We start from the raw sequence: 20747 nt of genomic DNA on the forward strand, positions 1-20747 counted from the left end.
CCTCTGTTGCTGTCGACAGTCTAAAAAATAAAAAGAGCTTTGAAGAATCTTCAGCTTATGTAAAAACCATAACTGATGACCTTCACAAACTGCAGTTGCACATTCACCCCGAGGTTCCTAAAGCTCGTCTCAGAGTCTTCTGGATGATAAACCTTCAGAGTTCGCAGCGGTTAACGGCAGAAAGGTTTATGCAACGCCACAAGGTTAATGGACCACTTGGACTGTCTTTATTACAGCACTGGAAAGCCCTGGCTGCAATTAACATGTCACACACACACACACATGCACACACTCTCACACTCACACACACAGGCTCTCTTGTTTTGTTGTGGTGTTATTTTCTGGGCGGTCTGACTGTCAGTAGCTGTTATCTGTGGCTGCTGCAGCTGGAGCCTCGCTGGCAGGAAAACAATAAACGCACACATTTAAAAAAAGACAGAAAGAGAATCTGAAACGGGCATTTGGAAACTTCTTTACATAATTAAACAAATCTGATCTGCATGGTTGGTATTGGGCTAAAGGGGCATTCCAGCCACTTAGCACTGTACTTCCATAGTTGGGGGGGCTTTGTGAGAAACAGATTTGAACAAACATTTTCAAAATTGAAACAGAAAAGGCTGAAATACGCTGACATGTAGTCTGTTATATGAGTCAAGCTCCATAAATGCAGGAATTTTCTCATTTCCATAATGCAACTGATTCTGAATAACATCTTTTCATTAGCCCCCTCTCTGCTTGGTAAATGCCCACAAACCCCTCACCCTCCATTTGTCGTGCAACTTCCCTCAATGTTGATTTGATTATGTCACGGTGGATCTTATCAAGGTTTGTTTGGAGGAATACATTTGAGAATCTGCAGTGGGCTAAATCAGGGTCTGTTTTGTTTTAGACAATTACTCTAAAAGATTCATATTCTAAAGGCTTTCTAAAGGCCTCCTCGTTATCAAAACATGAAGGTTGAGACCGACTGTGATGCAGATTTCAGATGCACCAACTGCTTCCAGTCGCTGTGAATGAGAAACAGGTGTTCAGTGCACAGCCATAAGATTTAGACGACATCTTTTTATCACATGCACAAAGAAATGATGGAAGCCCAGATGCCTTTTCACAATAGCAGCACTTTAATGGTGCGGCACGCCTACGAATGGTAAAGTGACAGACTATAAAACCTTTGCCCTTTTGTTTTTATCCTCACTGAAACTGCTCTTTGAAACAATCCACTTACCCACCTACTAATTATAGATGATATACTTAAAGGCCCTACAAGGAACGCACGCTGTATACAGACATGTTTATATATTGTACATAACCACCCACTTGATCTATGTAAAGTAATTAATCATTTAATATTTATTCATTTGTATTATTATTTACACAAACACTTGACTTGTATATAGACTTTGTATGTGGTTAGTCATTGTTGCTTTGTGTATATAATAATAATCATCATCATAATAATAATAATAAACTTAATATATATATAAAGCACCTTTAAAAGCCAGAGTTACAAGGTACTTCACAACATGTAATGCAATACATTACAATACCAATACCCTAAAATACCCAGAAAATAATAAAATGTATATAAAAGTATAGTACTTATATGTATGTATGAAATGTTTATTTTACCAATCTTTGTTCAGCTTTGTTTTTAGCTTTATGTTTGTTTCTATCTTCCTGTAAATGAGTCAGACTCCTTGTATGAGTTCATATAGTTGGACAAAAAGCTGATTCTGTTTCTGAAAATGTGATTTTTTTTTTGCTCTCTCCCTCAGCTGCTGTGGAACTACAAACTCAATCTGACCACAGACCCAAAGTTCGAGTCTGTGGCCACGGAGGTCTGCAAGAGCACCATCGCTGAGGTCAGTCTGCACCGCGGGAGGCTCAGGGTTCAGCTTCCTGTGTTTTACAGTGTAATTATACACCACAGTGGTAAATTAAGGTTAAACTTAGTGACCTAGTTGACTTATAGTTATATATAGTAGCAACAGGACATAATAAGTTACAGTATTGATGTAGTTACCGTATTTACATAATTAAGGTTTAATGAGGTCAACATTATTATAAATATTGTTGTTTATTTGTTTTAGAGACAGGCCATGATTTCTAATTTCACTTTTTACTATAATTCTATTTATATACAGGTGTATATATATATTCTATATATTCTATTATAATTTTTATCGAGAAACTGTCTGTTAAACAAAGATGTTTCACAATAAAAGCCGTCTAGTGGCTCAAAGGTTGAATCTGTCCAGTTGCTGGCAGGCAAACGTGCAGGAATTGTTGAGTTTACAACTTTAATGGTAAATTAAGTGATTTGAATCAATCACTGAATGAAAACAGTGTATCTGTTAATAAATAGAGAAACAGTGCAGGGGATTGGTGATTTGTCAGAGCTATTATTTTCAGCCTTTATTTGAATACCAGCTTCTATTTGGGAATAGTATACAAACCAGATTGATTCAGTTCAAGTTTTCTTAGTATCTAAATCCTTCCATCCATCCATTTTCTGCTGATTGTGGCGGTAGCAAGCTAAGAAAAGTAGTCCAGATACATTTCTCTCCCCAGTTGAGCCCTTCAGCTCCTCCTGGAGGATCCGGAGGTGAATTCCAGGTCAGACAGGACATATAATCCCTCCAGCCTGATCAGGGTCTGCCCTGCGGTTGACGCTCCCAGAATACCTCCACAGGGAGGCATCCAGCGGGCATCCTGATCAAATGCCTGAACAACTGGGTCCCTTCAATGTGAAGGAACATTGAGCTCCTTAAAGGGAGAGTTCAGGGTTTATGAAGTGGGGTTGTATGAGGAACTTATTCACAGTCAGTGTATTACCCAAGTGGACGACGGTTTATAATATTTTCATGGCTTTACTTTGCTGCCAGACAGCCCTTCCTGACGGGAAACAGAATATTGGTCTCCAAAGCAACCAGACTCCTTTCACAAAACCAGTAATTTAACCTCGCAGCACACAGGAGTCGCTGGTCTCCCGCAGCAACCAAATCACACAATAACACAAAGAAACTTACCGATCGAGGCAGCTGATGAACACATTAATACATCAGTAATCATAATACAATAATATAATGTAGGTTGTTCTATAATGACCCATTCTGCATAATGCCTCTTTAACTTTTAGTACTTTACTTTATACTTGAACTTTATATCACCAAGACAAACAGTTAAACTTTGTATTTCTAGAAATAACTTTTAGGTTTTCCTAATTCGGCCCATTAACTTGTCACGTGTTCGATACCTGCAGATAAAGGAGTGTAACGAGGAGGAGCGAGGGAGGGGCTACCTGGTGTCCTGTCTGGTGGATCACCGTGGCAACATCAGCGAGTACCAGTGTAACCAGTACATCACCAAGATGACCAGTATCATCTTCAGCGACTACAGACTGATCTGCGGCTTCATGGACAAATGTAAAGAAGACATCAACACCCTGCACTGCGGCAGCATCAACATAGGACACAAGGTGTGTGTGTGTGTGTGTGTGTCGGTCGTTCTCTGATTGTTCAACATCTCCTGGCTGATGACCTTTGACCTCTTCCAGTCAACGCTGGTTTTGCCTGTCACATGCAATGTCACACCTCCCTCTCTTTCCTCGTCCGCCTTCATTTTCCCTCCAGGACGTTCACTCGCAGGGTGAAGTGATCGCCTGTCTGGAGAAAGCGTTGGTGAGGGAGGCGGAGCAGCAGGATCACGTTCGACCAATCAAAGAGGAGTGTCAGAGGGCAATCCTGCGGGTGGCGGAGCTGTCGTCAGACGACTTTCACCTCGACCGCCACCTTTACTTCTCCTGCCGAGATGACCGCGAGAGATTCTGTCAGAACGTGAGCTTCTGATTCCTGCTGGATTTTACACTTTGAACCCCAATAATGATGATAATAATCATTTCAATATGGTTTGAATGTTTGTGTTAGTTCTTCAAAGTCTATATCATCCATTCATTAAAGTCTCTTTGGTTCCTCCTCTCCACAGACTCAGGCAGGAGAAGGGAAAGTCTACAAGTGTCTGTTTAATCACAAGTTTGAAGAGGCCATGTCAGAAAAGGTATGACCGACTCAGTATCTCACCCCACGGGGGGCGGGGCGGATTAAGAGGGCATAATTACTAAATTCTTTCTACTTTCCACAGTGCCGGGACGCTCTGACCACCCGTCAGAAGCTGATCTCTCAGGACTACAGAGTCAGTTACTCTCTGGCTAAAGCCTGTAAGCTGGACCTGAGGAAGCAGCGCTGCAGCCTGGACACCAACCTGCCACGAGCCCGCGAGGCTCGCCTGTCGTACCTGCTGCTGTGTCTGGAGGCTGCTGTGCACCGCGGTGAGTAGGGGGATGGGGTGAGATGGGATTTACACCTCTTTTGCCTGAAATATCAATCAATATCCTGCAGTAGTTTTATGGAGGGGACTTGGACTAAGCCGTGCAATGCATCCTTACATTATCTTAAACCTCCTGCCTGATTGCAGTAGAGTACCACAAGGTCCATTAAACTATCATACTATCATAAACTCTCATAATAGAGAGCAGATAGAAAAAGTTAGCAGCTAGCTGATGAGGAAAATGAAACATTTAGCAGCTAAAGAAAAAGATATTTTCTTCAGGAGTTGGTGGAGACCAAAACAGAGTTAAAAAGAGGGTAGATACTGCTCTGTCACCCCCAAGTGGCCAAAAATAAATAAATCAATGCAATTTAAGAAAGTTGCATTAATACATGTCAAATATGGAGGAAATATGTGTCTCCTTTGTGCCATCAGGGCTCAGCGTTGTCAGTAATAACCAGATCTTGTGCTGTGCAGGTCGTCCCGTCAGCGGCGAGTGTCAGGGGGAGATGCTGGACTACCGGCGGATGCTGATGGAGGATTTCTCTCTGAGTCCGGAGATCGTGCTGCACTGCCGGACGGAGATCGAGGCTCACTGCTCCGGCCTGCATCGCAAAGGCCGCACACTGCACTGCCTGATGAGAATTGGACGCGGCGACCGCAGCACCACCGTCGACAGCGTCTGCCAGAGCGCCGTAAGACCACCGCGGTTACTGTCGCTGTGATGCGTCAGTGTTAAAGAGACGTCTGAGAGTCACTAAATAATAACCTGAGTTATTATAGCGCCAGTTTTTATTAGGATTGTTACATTCAGTTTTTTTTAAAGGCTGTTTGAAGTCCTACAAAAACTTAATTTAAAGCCTTAACAGCTCTTTTTTTTTTACATGTTTCAGCCTAATACAGCGACTAAGTTGGACTTGCTGCTTTCTAGCAAAAATACTAATGAAAATAAAATATGTTTTTGCTGTGCAAACTTACATTATTTAATATAAACTAACATTTCTGATGCTCTTATTAATCGAAGTCTGTGGAGATTTGACATGTTGTTTCTCAATGAATTAAATGTAAAACTATAAATAAAATGGAGCTGCTGACATTCAATTTTTCTAAACTTTGTTTCCGCTGCAGCTGCAGACGTTGATCCAGTCTGCCGACCCCGGAGCCGACTACCGGATCGACCGGGCGCTCAACGAGGCCTGCGAGTCCGTCATCCAGACCGCCTGCAAACACATCCGCAACGGAGACCCAATGTGAGCTGGTTACACACAGATAACCAGTTGATCCCATTGTTCTTTAACCTCATTAACATGAGTGTGACAACAAATGATTAGTTTTTGTCCCTAATAGACACTGGTTCATTATCCGATGTGTGTGTGTGTGTAGGATCCTATCGTGCCTGATGGAGCACCTGTACACAGAGAAGATGGTGGAGGACTGTGAGCACCGACTGTTGGAGCTGCAGTATTTCATTTCCAGAGACTGGAAGTGAGTCTGCTCTCAGTTCTTAATATTATTAATATTTAATATTCTGCAAATACAACAACAATAAACAGGTAATAACACTGAAGGTTCCACTTACTTGCTTTTTCCAAAGTCTTCATCACCGTATGGAGATAGTTGTCATCACATGACCTAAGTATGGGCTTTGTATGTAAGCACAGCGTTCAGTGTTTAGACGTGAGAAGTGTGTGTCAGTGTCAGTGTGTATTACGAGTTGTGCTTATTGAAACTTTGTTGTGATAATTCAGTCCCACCCCTTTTTGCTCTGTGGTCAAATAACAGTTGAACAACTTTTTCTTTTCACATTTTCCACAGAGCAAACAGTTTCTCTCTCTGATACGTTTTTATTAATTAGAGAATCACACATTAGCGAACTTGAGTCTACATGAAACTGCATGAGTCGCACTAATAATATCGTTACACTACATATACACGCACACACAACACAAACTACAATATAATACAACACTATTATTAACAATATAAACACTGTAATGATGACAATGGTTCAAGAACGTCGTGTAGCTTTGACTTTTTTCCATTTTCCAAGCTTTGTTTTTTGCTCCTAATCAAATGTTTTATGGTTACGAGTCAGCTCATAGTTGGATATAAGGATTATATTCATATATAAGGATTTTCTGAAACATCAGCGGAGTAAATTAATGGGAAATTCACTTTTGGAACCGGAGCAATTAAAAAAGTGGGCGGTGACTACAGAGTAAAAAGGGGCAGGGCTTAGGAAGGGTCAGTTATGAGAGTGAACACTTCCCAGACTTCCCAGTCCCCCAGCATTAGAGTTCATTTCCCACAGATTATTAGAACCATGTGAAAATGATTATTTGGGTCATGAGATTAATCTCCAGATGAAAACAGAAGAGTTTCCTCTGACTTTAGTCTTAGAACATTGGCATGAATCCTAAAATTATGACTTCATATCGTTTGTTTTCACGTGGCTCTAAAGCTTTTCTATACAAAAAGTCGTTTTATGGCCGTGGTCTAACACAAATCCCTCTCTTTGTCTCCCAGACTGGACCCCATCCTGTATAAGAAGTGTCAGGGCGACGCTGCTCGACTGTGTCACACACACGGCTGGAACGAGACCAGCGAGCTGATGCCGCCGGGCGCCGTCTTCTCCTGCCTGTACCGCCACGCCTACCGCACCGAGGAGCAGGGACGCCGGGTACGAAACGCACACTCTGATTTCTAACGCTGGAGAGGTTTTCATGTGATCAGTATACAGGATGGTGTGTTTGAACGTCAGAGACTACCTGAGTATTGTGGGACTCTCTGGTACCAGGATCAGCAGGTGTAACTCTGATGTTTTTTAATTTACCAGGTGAACCCAGACGGGCAGGTAAGTGGTCGGTGGCTCACCTAAATCAATCAGTATTGATCCTGGTGAAGGGTTCAGTTGATAATGATGATGGCAATAATTAATCCATGTCTGTCAGTCACTGATAGGCTGGGGTGTGTTTGTGTGACTTCCTGCTCCACAGCGAGGCAGAGCAGCGGCTGTTTGTCACTTTGGTTGCTTAAATATACAACGGCTTAACAACTACGGCAACTAAAATTACTCATTTAATTTTGGTGGAAATTGAATTGGCCATAAAAGCACATTTTCATGTAATAGCTTATTAACAGCCGTGCTAGCAGCTCCATTAACGCTAACATGCTGAAGTTAAGCAGGTATAATGTTTACCTTCATTACCACCATTTAAGTTTGGTCTGCTAAATAGTACAATTATTTATTAAGTACAGCTGGACTAGAATTAAAACTTTGACCGGGTGGTAATGCTAGAGGACAACTCCACACCAGATGTGCTGTAATTATAATAGTAATAATAATAATAATACACTTTTAGCACAAAAACTTAAAAATGAAAATAGTAGACAATTTGAAGTTGGAATGTTAAAATATGTTTAAAAAGAGGTGGAAAGAACAACAATTGTTCTCCTCTGCCTCCCTCCACATTTTCAGACCACATCCCTGCTAGCACTTACTGGCATCTCAATTTTAAAGAAAGAAATAAGTACTTGCACTGTGGCACTGAACGCAGCTTGAGGTGTTTGTTTTAGAGGGCTGCTTGGTGATTGTAATGTCTGACTGGCCCTGATATACATGTAATCAGCGTTTCTCCACACTAGGCAATGAGTAGGAAAGTCCACTTGGCCCTGATTTTGGTAATTACACTCATCAGGGAGGAGACCCTCGACAGCTTGGTTTGATATGATTATGTGGTCTCAGTAATCATTGTGTGAGTTCAGACCTCGAGAGCGAGCACATTTTTGGAAAGAGGGGACATTTTAGTTAGTTCACACTTCCTCAAAGAGCTGTTTAAGACGAGGTTTTATGTTTGAGTTCAGAGTTCATTTGGTTATGAGGTGCAGCTAAAGGTTGTTTTATGTTTTTAAAAGTTGGTTTTGTGAAGTTTGAAAATTAAATTAATGCAACTGTATGCATATAATCTGGGTTTAATTAACAATAAACTTGGGCTGACTGGAGTTATCCATATTTGTGCTGCAACTAATGATTGTTTTCAATCAATCTTTTAAATGAATCATTTGATCAATAAAGGAAACAGTGAAAAATCAGCTTTCCTAGAGTTTCCTAGAACCTAACTCCTGTTGCCACAAGGCTTGTTTTGATTGAAGATATTCAGTTTACTGTTGTTAAAACAAAAGTTTGACATATTTGCTTCACAAAATGACGATTAATTGATGATCAAAACCCCTGCCAATTAATTTTCTGTCAATGGACTAATGGTTTGAGCTCTGTGTTTATTTACTTTCTCAGTAACTACTGTATTATTTGTGCCAAGTCGGATCTATCAGAGCTGTCAGCAAAGGTTTCCCTGCAGTAATTACAGTGTGACTTGTTGACATGATGATGTTAATGTTAATAACACGTTGTAAACTGGTAATTACAGTAACTCTAAATGCAGCTCCTCACAAAAATAGAAGTAAACAACATATTATTGGTCACAAATTTCAGGAATCCTCATCAGAAATGTTTGTTTATGTCAAACAAATATTGGCTTATATATTGTTATCAAATCCACTCTCTAAAATATTAACATTGGTCTTAACACTTCAGTATCATCATCGAGGTCTAGTATAAGCTTATGTGTGTGTGTGTGTGTGTGTGTGTGCGCGCAGTTATCTCGGGACTGTAAAGTCGAGGTTCAGAGGATTCTCCACCAGAGGGCGCTGGATGTGAAGTTGGACCCTGAGCTGCAGAAACGCTGCATGACCGACCTCGGCAAGTGGTGCAGCGAGAAGACGGACACTGGACAGGTGAGACGGACACACTCTGTTACTACTGCTGATACCTGCCACTACAGCCACTACTTTAACCCTGTGACTGATGTTTGAGCGCCCTCTGTTGGTTGTTTGGTTCACCAAAACGGCTCCTAACCTCACATGGTTGAATGAATCCATTTAAATGTAAATAATAATTAATCACGTGTCTCTTTGCTGTGTTCAGGAGCTGGAGTGTCTGCAGGATCACCTGGAGGATCTGGTGTCTGCCTGCAGGGAAGTCGTGGGCAATCTGACGGAGCTGGAGTCAGAGGTTAGAGGTTGTTAATAAGAAGTAGAAACCAGCATTAATGCTTACTGAGCAGCTAAAGTGTTGGTAGGAATGTTTCTCTGTCTCACCTGCACATTTTGCACTCTGTGTCTCTGTCTCACTGTTTGCTGCAGGACATCCAGATTGACGCTCTGCTCATCAGAGCCTGTGAACCCGTCACCCAGGCGCACTGCCACGTGAGTACATGCAAGCAAACATGAACAGGGCTGCACAAAATGAAGCAAAACACCTGGTACGGTTGTTTGTGAATGTGAATGTGAATCAGGTTTATTGCCCAGTGGCTTTTTACATACAGACAGCATAACAGGCACATAGAAAGAGACAAGAACAGACAGTCAGGAATCATAGATATTTAATCTCACACTGATTATTTTTATGTATTTACTGATCTGTGGTAATTTTTTGACTACCTGCCAAGGGACAACAGAGGCAAATTAACTTATAGCTCTGGTGCAATTACTGTCCCAAATTTGAAAGAATTCTACTATATAAAATCTGAAATATACAGCATGTATAATATGCGAAATGTAGAACTGTACAGTGTTTGAAAAGAAGAGGAGGGACTGCAAATGTTCACAGTACAAAGAAAATGTTCAAATTCATAATAAAAAGCTCATAAAGTTGATTCTATTAGATGATTTGTTCCTGTTGTTAGAGAGGTTACAGTCATCTTTAACACCATTCATGGACGAAACATTAAATCATTTGCTTCATTAACAATGCTTATTTATGGTCACCAGCAATGATCCCTAATTTATTTACTTACTTTGATCCATAAGGGAGGATGTCAGGAACTAGAAATAGAGGTCTAGGACTTCCTCAATAGATCCTCATTAGACCACAAATCTGCTCTGAGTAATTAGTTTTATTTTATTTTATAAAGATAATAAAGTTTTTATAGTTAATCAATGATCAAACTAGGGTCACTATAAATTCCAATCAACCCAACCCAAACTCTGTTTCTTACCTTATTGTTCCAGTTTCCCAAAAGTGTGATAAACATTAAAATATTTGATTCCTCTTTTTGCTGTGGACCCCCTACAACTCACCCAAGGACCCATTTGGACCCCAGTTTAAAAAACCAGAATAGTCATTCTGCTAAAATGTCAATTTATGATCTAATAATATTTAATAATACAACTGTTAAAAATTCCCCCAAATGATTTTAGTGACTTATCCTCAAGTGTGACTAATCAGATAAAGATAATTAAGTAAAAAATTCATCTGTGTGTATCTTTGGTGGTGTGTGTGTGTGTGTGTGTGTGTGTGCTGTGTGCTGTGTGGTGTGCGGATGTAAGGCTGATAACCAGAATCGCATACAGGTGATCTGGGAGGAGTGTTTTGGTTCAGAATAAACAGCCAGAAGGAGATGAACGAGAAGTGCACAGGTCGGCGTCACACACTTCCCAGGCTGGCAGTTACCATGACGACACCCGTCTCTCTTCTCTCTCTGTACACTCTTATTAAATTCATGTTCATTCATTTTTCTAGTTTTACTGTAAGCACTTTTATTAATTAAAGAGTTAGTGTCAGACTAACGTCAGTTTTTATGTTCACATAACTCATTAAATCCAAATGATCCTCCCAGGGCTGTAACTGTTTTCATTATCGATTAATCTGCAGATCATTTCCTAGATTAATCGATAAATATCATAAAATGTGAGAAAATAGTGAAATAGGTCCGAGGGGATGTCTTTAAATGTCTTGTTTTGTCAGTTCAAAACAAAAGATGTTCAGTTTTATACAAAATAAAACACAGAAAAGCAGGAAACCTTCAACTAATCATTGAAATCTTTATATGTGTCTCTTAACCCTTTTGTTGCCTCACTCTATGGAGTCCTGTTTGTTAGTTTTGTTAAATATCAGGATATCTTCTTATATTTCTATTCATTTAAAGGATTCTTGCATTCTCTGTGTGTTTCTGGGATGTTCTGTGTTTCTCTCTGTCAATCACAGACTTTTGCCTGATCTTTCCCAAAGTGTTTCACATTAGATTAGAGCTACGTTTAGTGTAACATTAGTGGTTTTTATTTCTGCTGTTCCTATGAAAGTACCATCTGAAACAGCTGACTGTACTCAGAGTAATCTTTGTTGCCTACGGCTCACCGAAACAAGACAGCAGTTGGTAAAACAAGGACATAGACAAGGTCAGGTTACATATTCAGAAACAGTTCATGTCACAGTTGTTCTCTCATGTGACACTTTAATAGTTCCCTCAGTGATATTGAATTGTTCCAGCAGGTCAAAAGAGAGAAAAATAAAAAAAAATTAAGGAGACAGATGACACTGTTTTGCTGTGGCAATATGAGCAACATCAATAAACATCAATAAATGTCCCTGTGCTTTCAGATTCAAATGAAGGATTTCCGGTTCTCCTATAAGTTCAAGATGGCCTGTAAGGAGGACGTTCTCCGCTTGTGTCCAAACATCAAGAAAAAGTGAGTTCACATTTCCATGAAAAGATCCAGACAACTGCGTCCAGTTGATGTGATGTAATCGGACATTATTCACACCTTCCGTCTCCATCAACCTGCAGGGTGGATGTCGTCATCTGTCTGAGCACCACGGTGAGGAACGACACGCTGCAGGAGGCCAAGGAGCAGCGGGTTTCACTCAAATGTCGTAAACAGCTGCGGGTGGAGGAGCTGGAGATGGTACCTCACGCACACTCACACACACACTCTCTCTCACACACTCCACACACAAGCACTCCTACACACTTCACACACACACTCACACAACACCACACACACGACACACAACACACACACACACACACACAAATACAATACCTCATAATACATCAGAATGACTCAAAATGACAAGTGTTCTGTTTAGTTTGCTGGTAAACTTTCAAGCTTTAATGTAACATCATGAAACTTTGTAGCTACAGGTTTGTTAAAAAACATACTTTTCTCCTCTCATTCACTCTCAGTCAGAGGATATTCGCTTGGAACCAGAGCTGTATGATCCCTGTAAGTCCGACATCAGCCGTCTGTGTCCCAACGTGGCGTTTGGTAACGCTCAGGTACGAAGCATCAGATTCAAAACATTAAAAACATTATCATCAGATGGTTTGGGCACATGGATTCTCTCTCCTCCTCATATTGTTGTTCCCCTCTTTTTCCCCTGTTTTCTCCTCCCTCTGCCTCCCCCTCTGCTGCCCCTCAGATGATCGAGTGTCTGAAGGAGCAGAAGAAGCAGCTCAGTCAGCGCTGCCACCAGCGGATCTTCAGGCTGCAGGAGGTGGGATGACCGACCCCCCGAGCCTCGATTACCACGCTGGATGGGAGTCTGCAAGCAGATGATCAAGGTGACAAGGAAGAAAGGAGGGGGAGATTTTGTATTTGAAGGGTTGATTGTTTGCTTGATTTAGTTTGTGTATAGCGTGTTCAAAAAGATAATTCTGATTTCATACAACTTTGGTCTTATATTTGCTATTGTATTGGTAACTGTGTACTCACAGCAGTATTACAGCAGTATTCTCGAAACTAACATGAAGAAATAGGCATCAGACTGTAAACAAACCCATCGGTTATGCAACATGTTTTTTTATGTAAAATATAAATCTGAAAAGTAACCATTGCTGTCAGATAAATGTAGTGGAGTTACCATAATTCTGCACACAGTTTTCCTTTGCCAAGAGGGACTATAAGCTACATTTCTGGTGCTCTCGCTTTCAGTTGTACCTCCAAATAATGTTGCTTTAGTTAATCTGGTTAAACTGTTTTTGTTGTAGCGATTCCCAGACCTCACTGGTTGTAATACATTTAAATGATCCTTTTAAGCAGTGTTGGTTATTGATGGAGGAATTACAAACTCTCTCCTGCAGCGGTTCTGTACTGAAGCGGACGCCAGGAACGTCCTTCAGTGTCTGAAACAGAACAAGAACAGCGAGCTGATGGATCCCAAGTGTAAACAGATGATCACCAAGAGACAGATCACACAGAACACAGGTCAGTAAAGAATCTCCAGTCTGCTAATCTGACTCAACGTGATCCTGTTCACCTCTCTGACACCCCCTCTCCACCCTCCTCTTCCTCCTCCAGACTACAGGCTGAACCCGGTGTTAAGAAAAGCTTGCCGAGCTGACATCCCAAAGTTCTGCCAGCCAATCCTGAACAAGGCGAGCGAGGACAGTGAGCTGGAGGGTCAGGTCATCACCTGCCTCAAACTCAAATACGCCGACCAGGTCAGTTCACAACTACACAACCAGCTTCCTAAAACCCCTGGAGGAGACTGCAGCGATATAAAAACTCTAACTAACACTTCGACAAGAAATAAAACATAATAAACAAAAGGGACACAACAGTAAAAGGGTAAAAAAAAGGGCATCAGTCATAGTTGTTGTTGTTGTTAAATTGTGTGTTTTCTGACTGGGGTTTGGTTCAGAGGTTGTCGCCAGACTGTGAAGACCAGATCAGAGTGATTCTCCAGGAGTCGGCGCTCGACTACAGACTGGACCCACAGCTGCAGATGCACTGCTCAGATGAGGTACACACACACACACACACACACACACACACACACATTTTAGATCTCTACATCAAACTAACTCAATCTTTTCATCAACTGTGACTCTCCTGCAGATCTCCAGGTTGTGTGCGGAGGAGGCAGCAGCTCAGGAGCAGACCGGTCAGGTAGAAGAGTGTCTGAAGGTCAACTTACTGAAAATCAAACAGGACGGCTGTAAAAAGGTAAATGTAATTGCCTGACTCCATGTGAATGCAGTATAAATCCCTCACACTGGTCCTTTAAAATGTCTCTAGGCCATTTAAATTTCCTTTAAATTCTGTGACTGCAAAGTGACTCCACTGCTTGACTCACAGGGGAATCAGTAGAAATCAGCCACAGTCGCAGATACTTCTGCATTCGTGCTTTCTTATTTCTTTTCTTCTTTTTTCTGCCTTGTTTGCAGGAAGTCCTCAACATGCTTAAGGAGAGTAAGGCAGACATCTTTGTGGACCCGGTCCTCCACACAGCCTGCGCTCTGGACCTCAAACACCACTGTGCTGCCATCACACCTGGCAGAGGACGACGTATATACTTTTTTATTTTAGTTTTTGTGGATTAGTTTTAAGATGATAAGATAATTAAGACTAATCTGTCACTTTCAACCAATATTGTTGATAGAGGCTTTTTCACTGCCACTGTGTGTGTCAATGTCCTCATTTGTTGCTCCCTCTCACCATCCAGAGATGTCGTGTCTGATGGAGGCGTTACAGGACAAGAGAGTCCGCCTGCAGCCGGAGTGCAAGAAAAGACTTCAAGATCGCATCGACATGTGGAGCTACGCTGCAAAGGTAAAGCCTGATGCTTAGTTTAGCATAAGCTCTGGAAACAGAGTAAAGCCACCCTGGTTTTCTCAAAATACTCTTACAATACCTCTAAATGTTGTATCTCATTAGTTTACTCACAAACAGAAATGTTCAAATGACAAGTTATTGTTTTCTGGGGAGTTGGGTGCTTGTTATTGCCACCAAGTTTTCAAATAACTAAACTAGAGATTGAGACCATAAACTCATCAGGAAACTGTTTACTGAGCAAATGAACCAACTGACAAGTCGACTAATTTCTCCATAAGACTGAATGGTATCTGTGTGTTATTGCAACCAATACCTAGAATGCAGGTTTAAGACACGTAACAGACCCCAAAGCTCTGTGCATTATATACACTGTCAGTGGTGACTGGCTGATGCTGTTTGCTACATCAGTAACCTTCCTCTCCGTCCTGCAGGTGGCGCCGGCAGAGGGTTTCTCAGACCTGGCCGTGCAGGTGATGATATCGCCCTCCAAGAACTACATCCTGTTAATGATCGCACTGAGCGTGTGCGTCCTCTTCCTCGTGGGGCTGCTGTGCGGGCGGATCACCAAGCGAGTGACGAGAGAACTGAAGGACCGGTAGAGGGCGAGCGCTCGGACACATCGTGAAAGACTGACTCCTTCCTCCTCTTCCTCCTCTTNNTTCACCTTCATCTTCATCTTCATCTTCATCATGTTTAATTATTCACTCTGTTAGAAACAATAACATCTCCTCCTCTTCATCTCTTCCTCTCCTCCTCCTCCTCCTCCTCCTCCTCTCTCAGATGCCCGGTCTGTAACCAGCCAACCTGCACAGTGCCAACGCCAGTACCCACATCTGGAACTCCTCTGTTTATTGGCTGCTGCTGAATATTTGCATCAGATGCAAAACGCCCCCCGACTCTCACGAAAACCTTAGATCTCCATTTGGGCTTCTCCAAACTGACTGTCTGATTGGAGCGTTTTTTCCCTTGATGATCGTATCTTTCTCCCAACAAATCTGCTTTTGCCGAGGACTTCGTTTGGGGTCGGATGTCAGGTCGTCCGGCATCTTTTAAGTTTCTAAATAAGCGCTGTTAATGATGTGACTGAGGGCTGCTGCTTCTGAGGTTAGGATTGCTTTCCACTCGTTGAGTCCTGATGCTTTTTGTGATATTTAAGACTGGAGCATGTAGAGCAACAGGACTTTGTTTCTTTTTAAGTGACTGCGGCTGCCTGAATCGCACACGGAGCAACTTTAAATCTTGAGGCAAAACCTTTGCGTTGAATTCTGTGATGTTTGAACATTTTTCTTCATCCCGTCCCGTCCCGATCGCGTCTAGCTCACCAGGTACGACTCTCTACATTTGGACCAGTTCAGCCACAAGTTTTTGATTCTTCCGGATACTTTCACCATGACCTGTGTAGTCCCAAATCCCTGTTCTCTGTTGCCTTTAATGAACCAACACAATCTATCACATAACACACAGAGGCTTCATTTTATAACTGTACGACCTGCCAGCGCACAAACATGCGCCGTTGTCTTTCTGTTGTGAGGGAGGAAGTGATTAATACAGATAAAGCATCTAAACACAAGACTCATGTAAAAACAGCTGTTTTTCTCTGCATAGGGAGTTCCTTTTTTTGCAAATGACTTGTGTATCGATGGCATGCGAGACGTAAGCCCACACTACTTCGATGTTTAAAGTCATATCGTACATTTACACTCAAAACATGCATGTAAACATACAGTAGATCAGACATGAGCCAAAACATCGTCTGAAAATGGGCACAAACAAGACTGAGGTAATCTTTTCAAACAGGGTCCGTAGATAATAGCTGCTTCTCTTAGGCTCTTAGCCTAGCTTAGCATAAAGACGGAGACTCACCCCCGTACAGTTGTCATAAACAGGAAATTTGGCTATAAAGAGTTGAGCATTTTAATATGGGGCCTTTATGGACATTGACTCACTTCTGTAGTCAGCCTCAAGTGGCCGTTAGAGGAACTGCAGTTTTTGTTACGTCAGTGTCGGCTTCATTAGCCAGTCACAGAGGTTTCTGCTTGGATAAAACGTGTTAATCAGTGATCTTTTAGAGGTGTATTTTTAACTCTGGACAGAGCCAGGCTAGCTGTTTCCACCTGCTTCCAGTCTTTATGCTAAGCTAAGCTAATCACCCCCTTGGCTCCAGCTCCTATAAACGTGTCCAGCACCAAACGGCTTGTTCTGCTGCCCCCAAGTAGCCAAAAAAAAAATCTATTAAAGCAGCTTTAAGTGTTTTTGACTGCAGCAGGGAGGGCCTGAGGGCCACAGTGGGAGACAGCAGAGGAAAAATAAAGTGCAGCCGTCATGGTGAACTGGACTGATCAAGGTTTCATAAGACTGATTGTGATATTATTATTATTAATTATCTGATTCAGATTATTCAGTTTTATTTATACATGTGTATCACCTGAAGCTTGAGCTGACTAATATCAGATACATTGTAACTTCCATAATAAACGTATGTGACGCATACAAGCAAAATATCTGCACGGGGTCACCTTTTACCAGGTGACATGAGACGATCACTAGGAATGCATCAAATAGTAATATTAAAGGAAACTTATAAAGGATGTTTGGCTTCATCAGTCCCTCCAGGAAGTTGCAATGTCGTCGCATCAGTTAACGCAAATTCAACCAATCCCTGCAACTTTTCCACAAATTTGACCAATCATCACTCACAGCAAAACACTGAGCCAAACATCACTGGAACAAGTTGCCTTCAATTTTTAATGAATTATACAATAAAGTAGCAACTATTTTTTCACTTTCTCATCCAATTTAATCGCAAAATAATTCCTAAAAACATTTCAACATGCGTCACACGAAGAAAAGCTTCCATGAAATCAGGCATTATATATTTTTATCTAAATGGGACCATAATTTACTAAATAAATATCATGCTGTATGGAAAAAGACTGAAACTAGAGATTGAGACCATAAACTCATTAGGAAACTATTAATGAGCTAATAAAGTGAGAAGTTGGGTCATTTTTTGATAAGACCAATGAAAGCCTGTCAGATCCTGGAGGGACTGCTTAATGCTGACATTTTTCATCCAGGTAGAAAAGAATCGCTCAGTATTTTACAGACATTCAAGCCATAAACTTATTGTTGCTTTTGTTTCAGGCTACTTTAATTGTAACTAAAGAGATTTTTTTTCTTCTGATTGATGAATATTTTATTTTGCACTTTAACTTGATCACATCTGCCGTGCATTGAAGTGCTTGTTTGTTCGCTGACATGAGCTGACTGGACAATGAGCCTCATTCATCTCATTCACATGTAAAAAGATGTCTAAAAAAAAAAGTAACCACACCTTTCTTTTAGCGAATGTTTTGCAGCTTCTGGTTGTACATTAATATTTGTGAGGGAGTTAAAAGAAGCAGCATACACACGATGTTTGCTGCTCGTTCACAAATGTTAACGCCGCTGAAGTTTTAAACCATTTGTGAACATTCTCGAAGGGATTTGAGTGTGAAAAAAGAAACGTCCTCTACCTGAAAGCCGAGCCGTCGTCAGATAGAATCCAGCAGCTCGCTGCTTTGAGCTTTTCTAAATGATCTTTATCTTTCCTGTGTGTCTCTGCTGAAGTCAGGTGTTGAATCACAGTCATTTCACAGGAAATAAAGGAGATATCATAAGTTTGTACGCAAGACTCTACGTGTACAAACCTTATCAGTGTGCAGTTTTTTTCTTTTCAGATTATACCATGTAACATGAAGACGTAACTGATTTATCATTGTGAGATTTGATTTTGCTGTACAGATAAGAATTTGTCAATTTAATAAAACTGTCTGCAGATTTTCTTATCTTTGGCTTAAACTGACTTTTATTTTTTAACTATTTTGTGTCCTGGGCCTGTACTTCGTGTTCTGCTCGCTCTCTGTCTTTATAGAGAGAGGGAGAGCGAGCAGCAAAACTAATGCTGAACTTTTTTGTATATTTAACATACATGGAACACAATGACAAAGAGTTTTTACAAAACCAAAGAATTTACATTACAGAAATTGGAAACCGAAAAAAAGAAAGGGGTTGATGGGTGGGGCTGTTAGTCATAATGAGCAGTGTTGAGCACGCACATTGTGGGTGGATTGTCAGTTATGTTGTTATAATGGGTTGAGAGGAATCAGCAGTGGATGAACTGCAGGGAACGAGAGCGGGTGCTACAGAACGGGATCAGATCCTTTAGGATTAATGTGAGCTTTTCTAGGTTTTCATCATGGTCTGTTAACAAATTGAGCCAATGGTTTATTGATTGTTGAGTTAAGTTTGGTTTTCTTGTTTGGAGATTGCAAGTGAGGAGAGACCGCCTAAAAGAGAGCTGGAGGGAGAGAGTGAGGGATGCTGAGGTTGAGGATCTCAGACAGCTTTCACACGAACCCTGAGCAGAGCCAGAATGCATGGAAGAGGTTGTTTATTGCAGTGGGACCGTGTGGGCAGATGTTGCTGTCTGTGAAGCCCATGTGATACATTTTGTGAGAGTTGATGTCAGATTGATGTATACTGACGTCCATTTGTCTATGAGAGTTGTTTTTTAGGCTGAAATAAAGAGTTTATTATTATAGTATTATTATTATTATTAGTTTATTTTAGTAGAATTAAAGGAGTGAAGTTGTGGAACTCAATGATCTCTTTTAAGGTTTCTGTAGGTTGTATATGAGTTGGAAAAGGTCAAAGGTAATGAGAGAGCTAGCACTGTAAAGGTGCAGATCTTGTAATAAAAGCAGGGGAGTGAGAGGCATTAAAGTCATCATCAGTATTTGTAACCTCTGGTAACAAACAGCCTTTAAGCACCCAGATGTCTCAGTCATGTGTCTGTATTCAGAGGCTGTATGTGAATTATATTTACTTGTGGATCTTTTATCCCACCTCATGTATGTACCACCTTCAGCTTCATTTAAGGAGGAGTGTTACTGACATTATGAGAGTGAGCGAGTGGGACACTAAAACTGAAGCAGCTAAATGGAATTTCTAGAGGTTATTGGTCTGGAAGTGCTGACCTCCTGACTACAAACAACAGTTTCTCCCCCACCAGATGGCACTACTGTCATTTAAACTTACAGAGCTCAGACTCTCCACCTGCTGACTCATCTGTAAAAGTGACTTTTACAGAGCTGTCATTCAATGTCATGAGACACAGTTAAGGCTCATTATTAAAGTCTCCCAGTTGAACCATCAGTACAAAAGATTGCTAAAAAACAACTGATTAACAACAAAAAATATCTGGTTCTTTAATAAAAACCAAACTGGTGCATTTTACCAAGAAACACGTAATCATTGAGCTTAGTTCGTGCTGAATTCACCCACATTTGACCCAGAATATTTAACAGTAAATTGATTTAACCTTCTGAATGTGTTTTTCCTCAACATTGTAATCTTTATCTTCTACCCAGCAAACGTTTAAGCTTGTGATGTTTCTCGCTGAAATGCGCCTTGGGAGACGTATTTAACTTCTACCTGGAGGTTTTATTTTCACAAGCCTGTACATTTTTAATCAAAGAACCAGCAGTTGTTCATGTTTTGTCCGGACGATTCAACCGTGAGTTTCATGATGATCTGAGCTCAGTGAGTCATGTGACATTGTTGGAAACGAATGGGGCTTTTACCTCCAGAACCAGTAAGATAATATTGGAACATTTCCGCATTAAAATGTCTATAAACACTAAACCTGTGTTATATATGTTGAGTTATTTACTTACATTATCCCAAATCAGTCAAACTCAGAGAAATCAGTCAGTCAAAGTCATTTCATTCAGGTAAAGCTGCGTTCTACCGCTCGTCGTCAATGGCGTCATATCCCCTTTGCAAGGGGTTGTTGTTATCTGCCAGAAGCTGTCATACATTGACTTTATTATCCAGTTTTAGGCCACATTTTCACAATATGCTTTTTCGATCGTGGTCATTTTTAACTATAGATTTTAACCGGATGAATAATTTTAGTCATCAGATGTCTGGATCTTCAGTTATCAGAGAAACAAGCTGAGCTAACTTTAGCAGCAGCTCGGCTC

The 20747-nt window shown here is 41.1% G+C and overlaps 1 protein-coding gene across 1 annotated transcript in view; it reads left to right on the forward strand.

Moving 5' to 3' along the window:
* LOC118320873 (Golgi apparatus protein 1-like) overlaps positions 1 to 18549 on the forward strand; it is a 21032-nt gene extending 2483 nt beyond the window's left edge. The window contains 27 exon segments of the mRNA XM_035651995.1: positions 1776 to 1862; positions 3263 to 3478; positions 3633 to 3836; positions 3985 to 4056; positions 4141 to 4327; positions 4804 to 5021; positions 5455 to 5576; positions 5710 to 5811; positions 6853 to 7006; positions 7163 to 7180; positions 8983 to 9120; positions 9311 to 9397; positions 9529 to 9591; positions 11765 to 11853; positions 11952 to 12069; positions 12351 to 12443; positions 12587 to 12662; positions 12665 to 12693; positions 12696 to 12728; positions 13248 to 13371; positions 13465 to 13607; positions 13808 to 13909; positions 14005 to 14112; positions 14334 to 14454; positions 14612 to 14718; positions 15153 to 15373; positions 15461 to 18549. Coding sequence (XP_035507888.1) covers positions 1776 to 1862; positions 3263 to 3478; positions 3633 to 3836; positions 3985 to 4056; positions 4141 to 4327; positions 4804 to 5021; positions 5455 to 5576; positions 5710 to 5811; positions 6853 to 7006; positions 7163 to 7180; positions 8983 to 9120; positions 9311 to 9397; positions 9529 to 9591; positions 11765 to 11853; positions 11952 to 12069; positions 12351 to 12443; positions 12587 to 12662; positions 12665 to 12693; positions 12696 to 12728; positions 13248 to 13371; positions 13465 to 13607; positions 13808 to 13909; positions 14005 to 14112; positions 14334 to 14454; positions 14612 to 14718; positions 15153 to 15320 — 2979 coding nt within the window. The 3' untranslated portion in view covers positions 15321 to 15373; positions 15461 to 18549.
* Positions 18550 to 20747: the final 2198 nt, after the last annotated feature.

Source organism: Morone saxatilis, unplaced genomic scaffold, assembly GCF_004916995.1.
Source record: "Morone saxatilis isolate NCDOM2014 unplaced genomic scaffold, NCSU_SB_2.0 Contig11, whole genome shotgun sequence".
Taxonomy (NCBI): Eukaryota; Metazoa; Chordata; class Actinopteri; family Moronidae; genus Morone; species Morone saxatilis.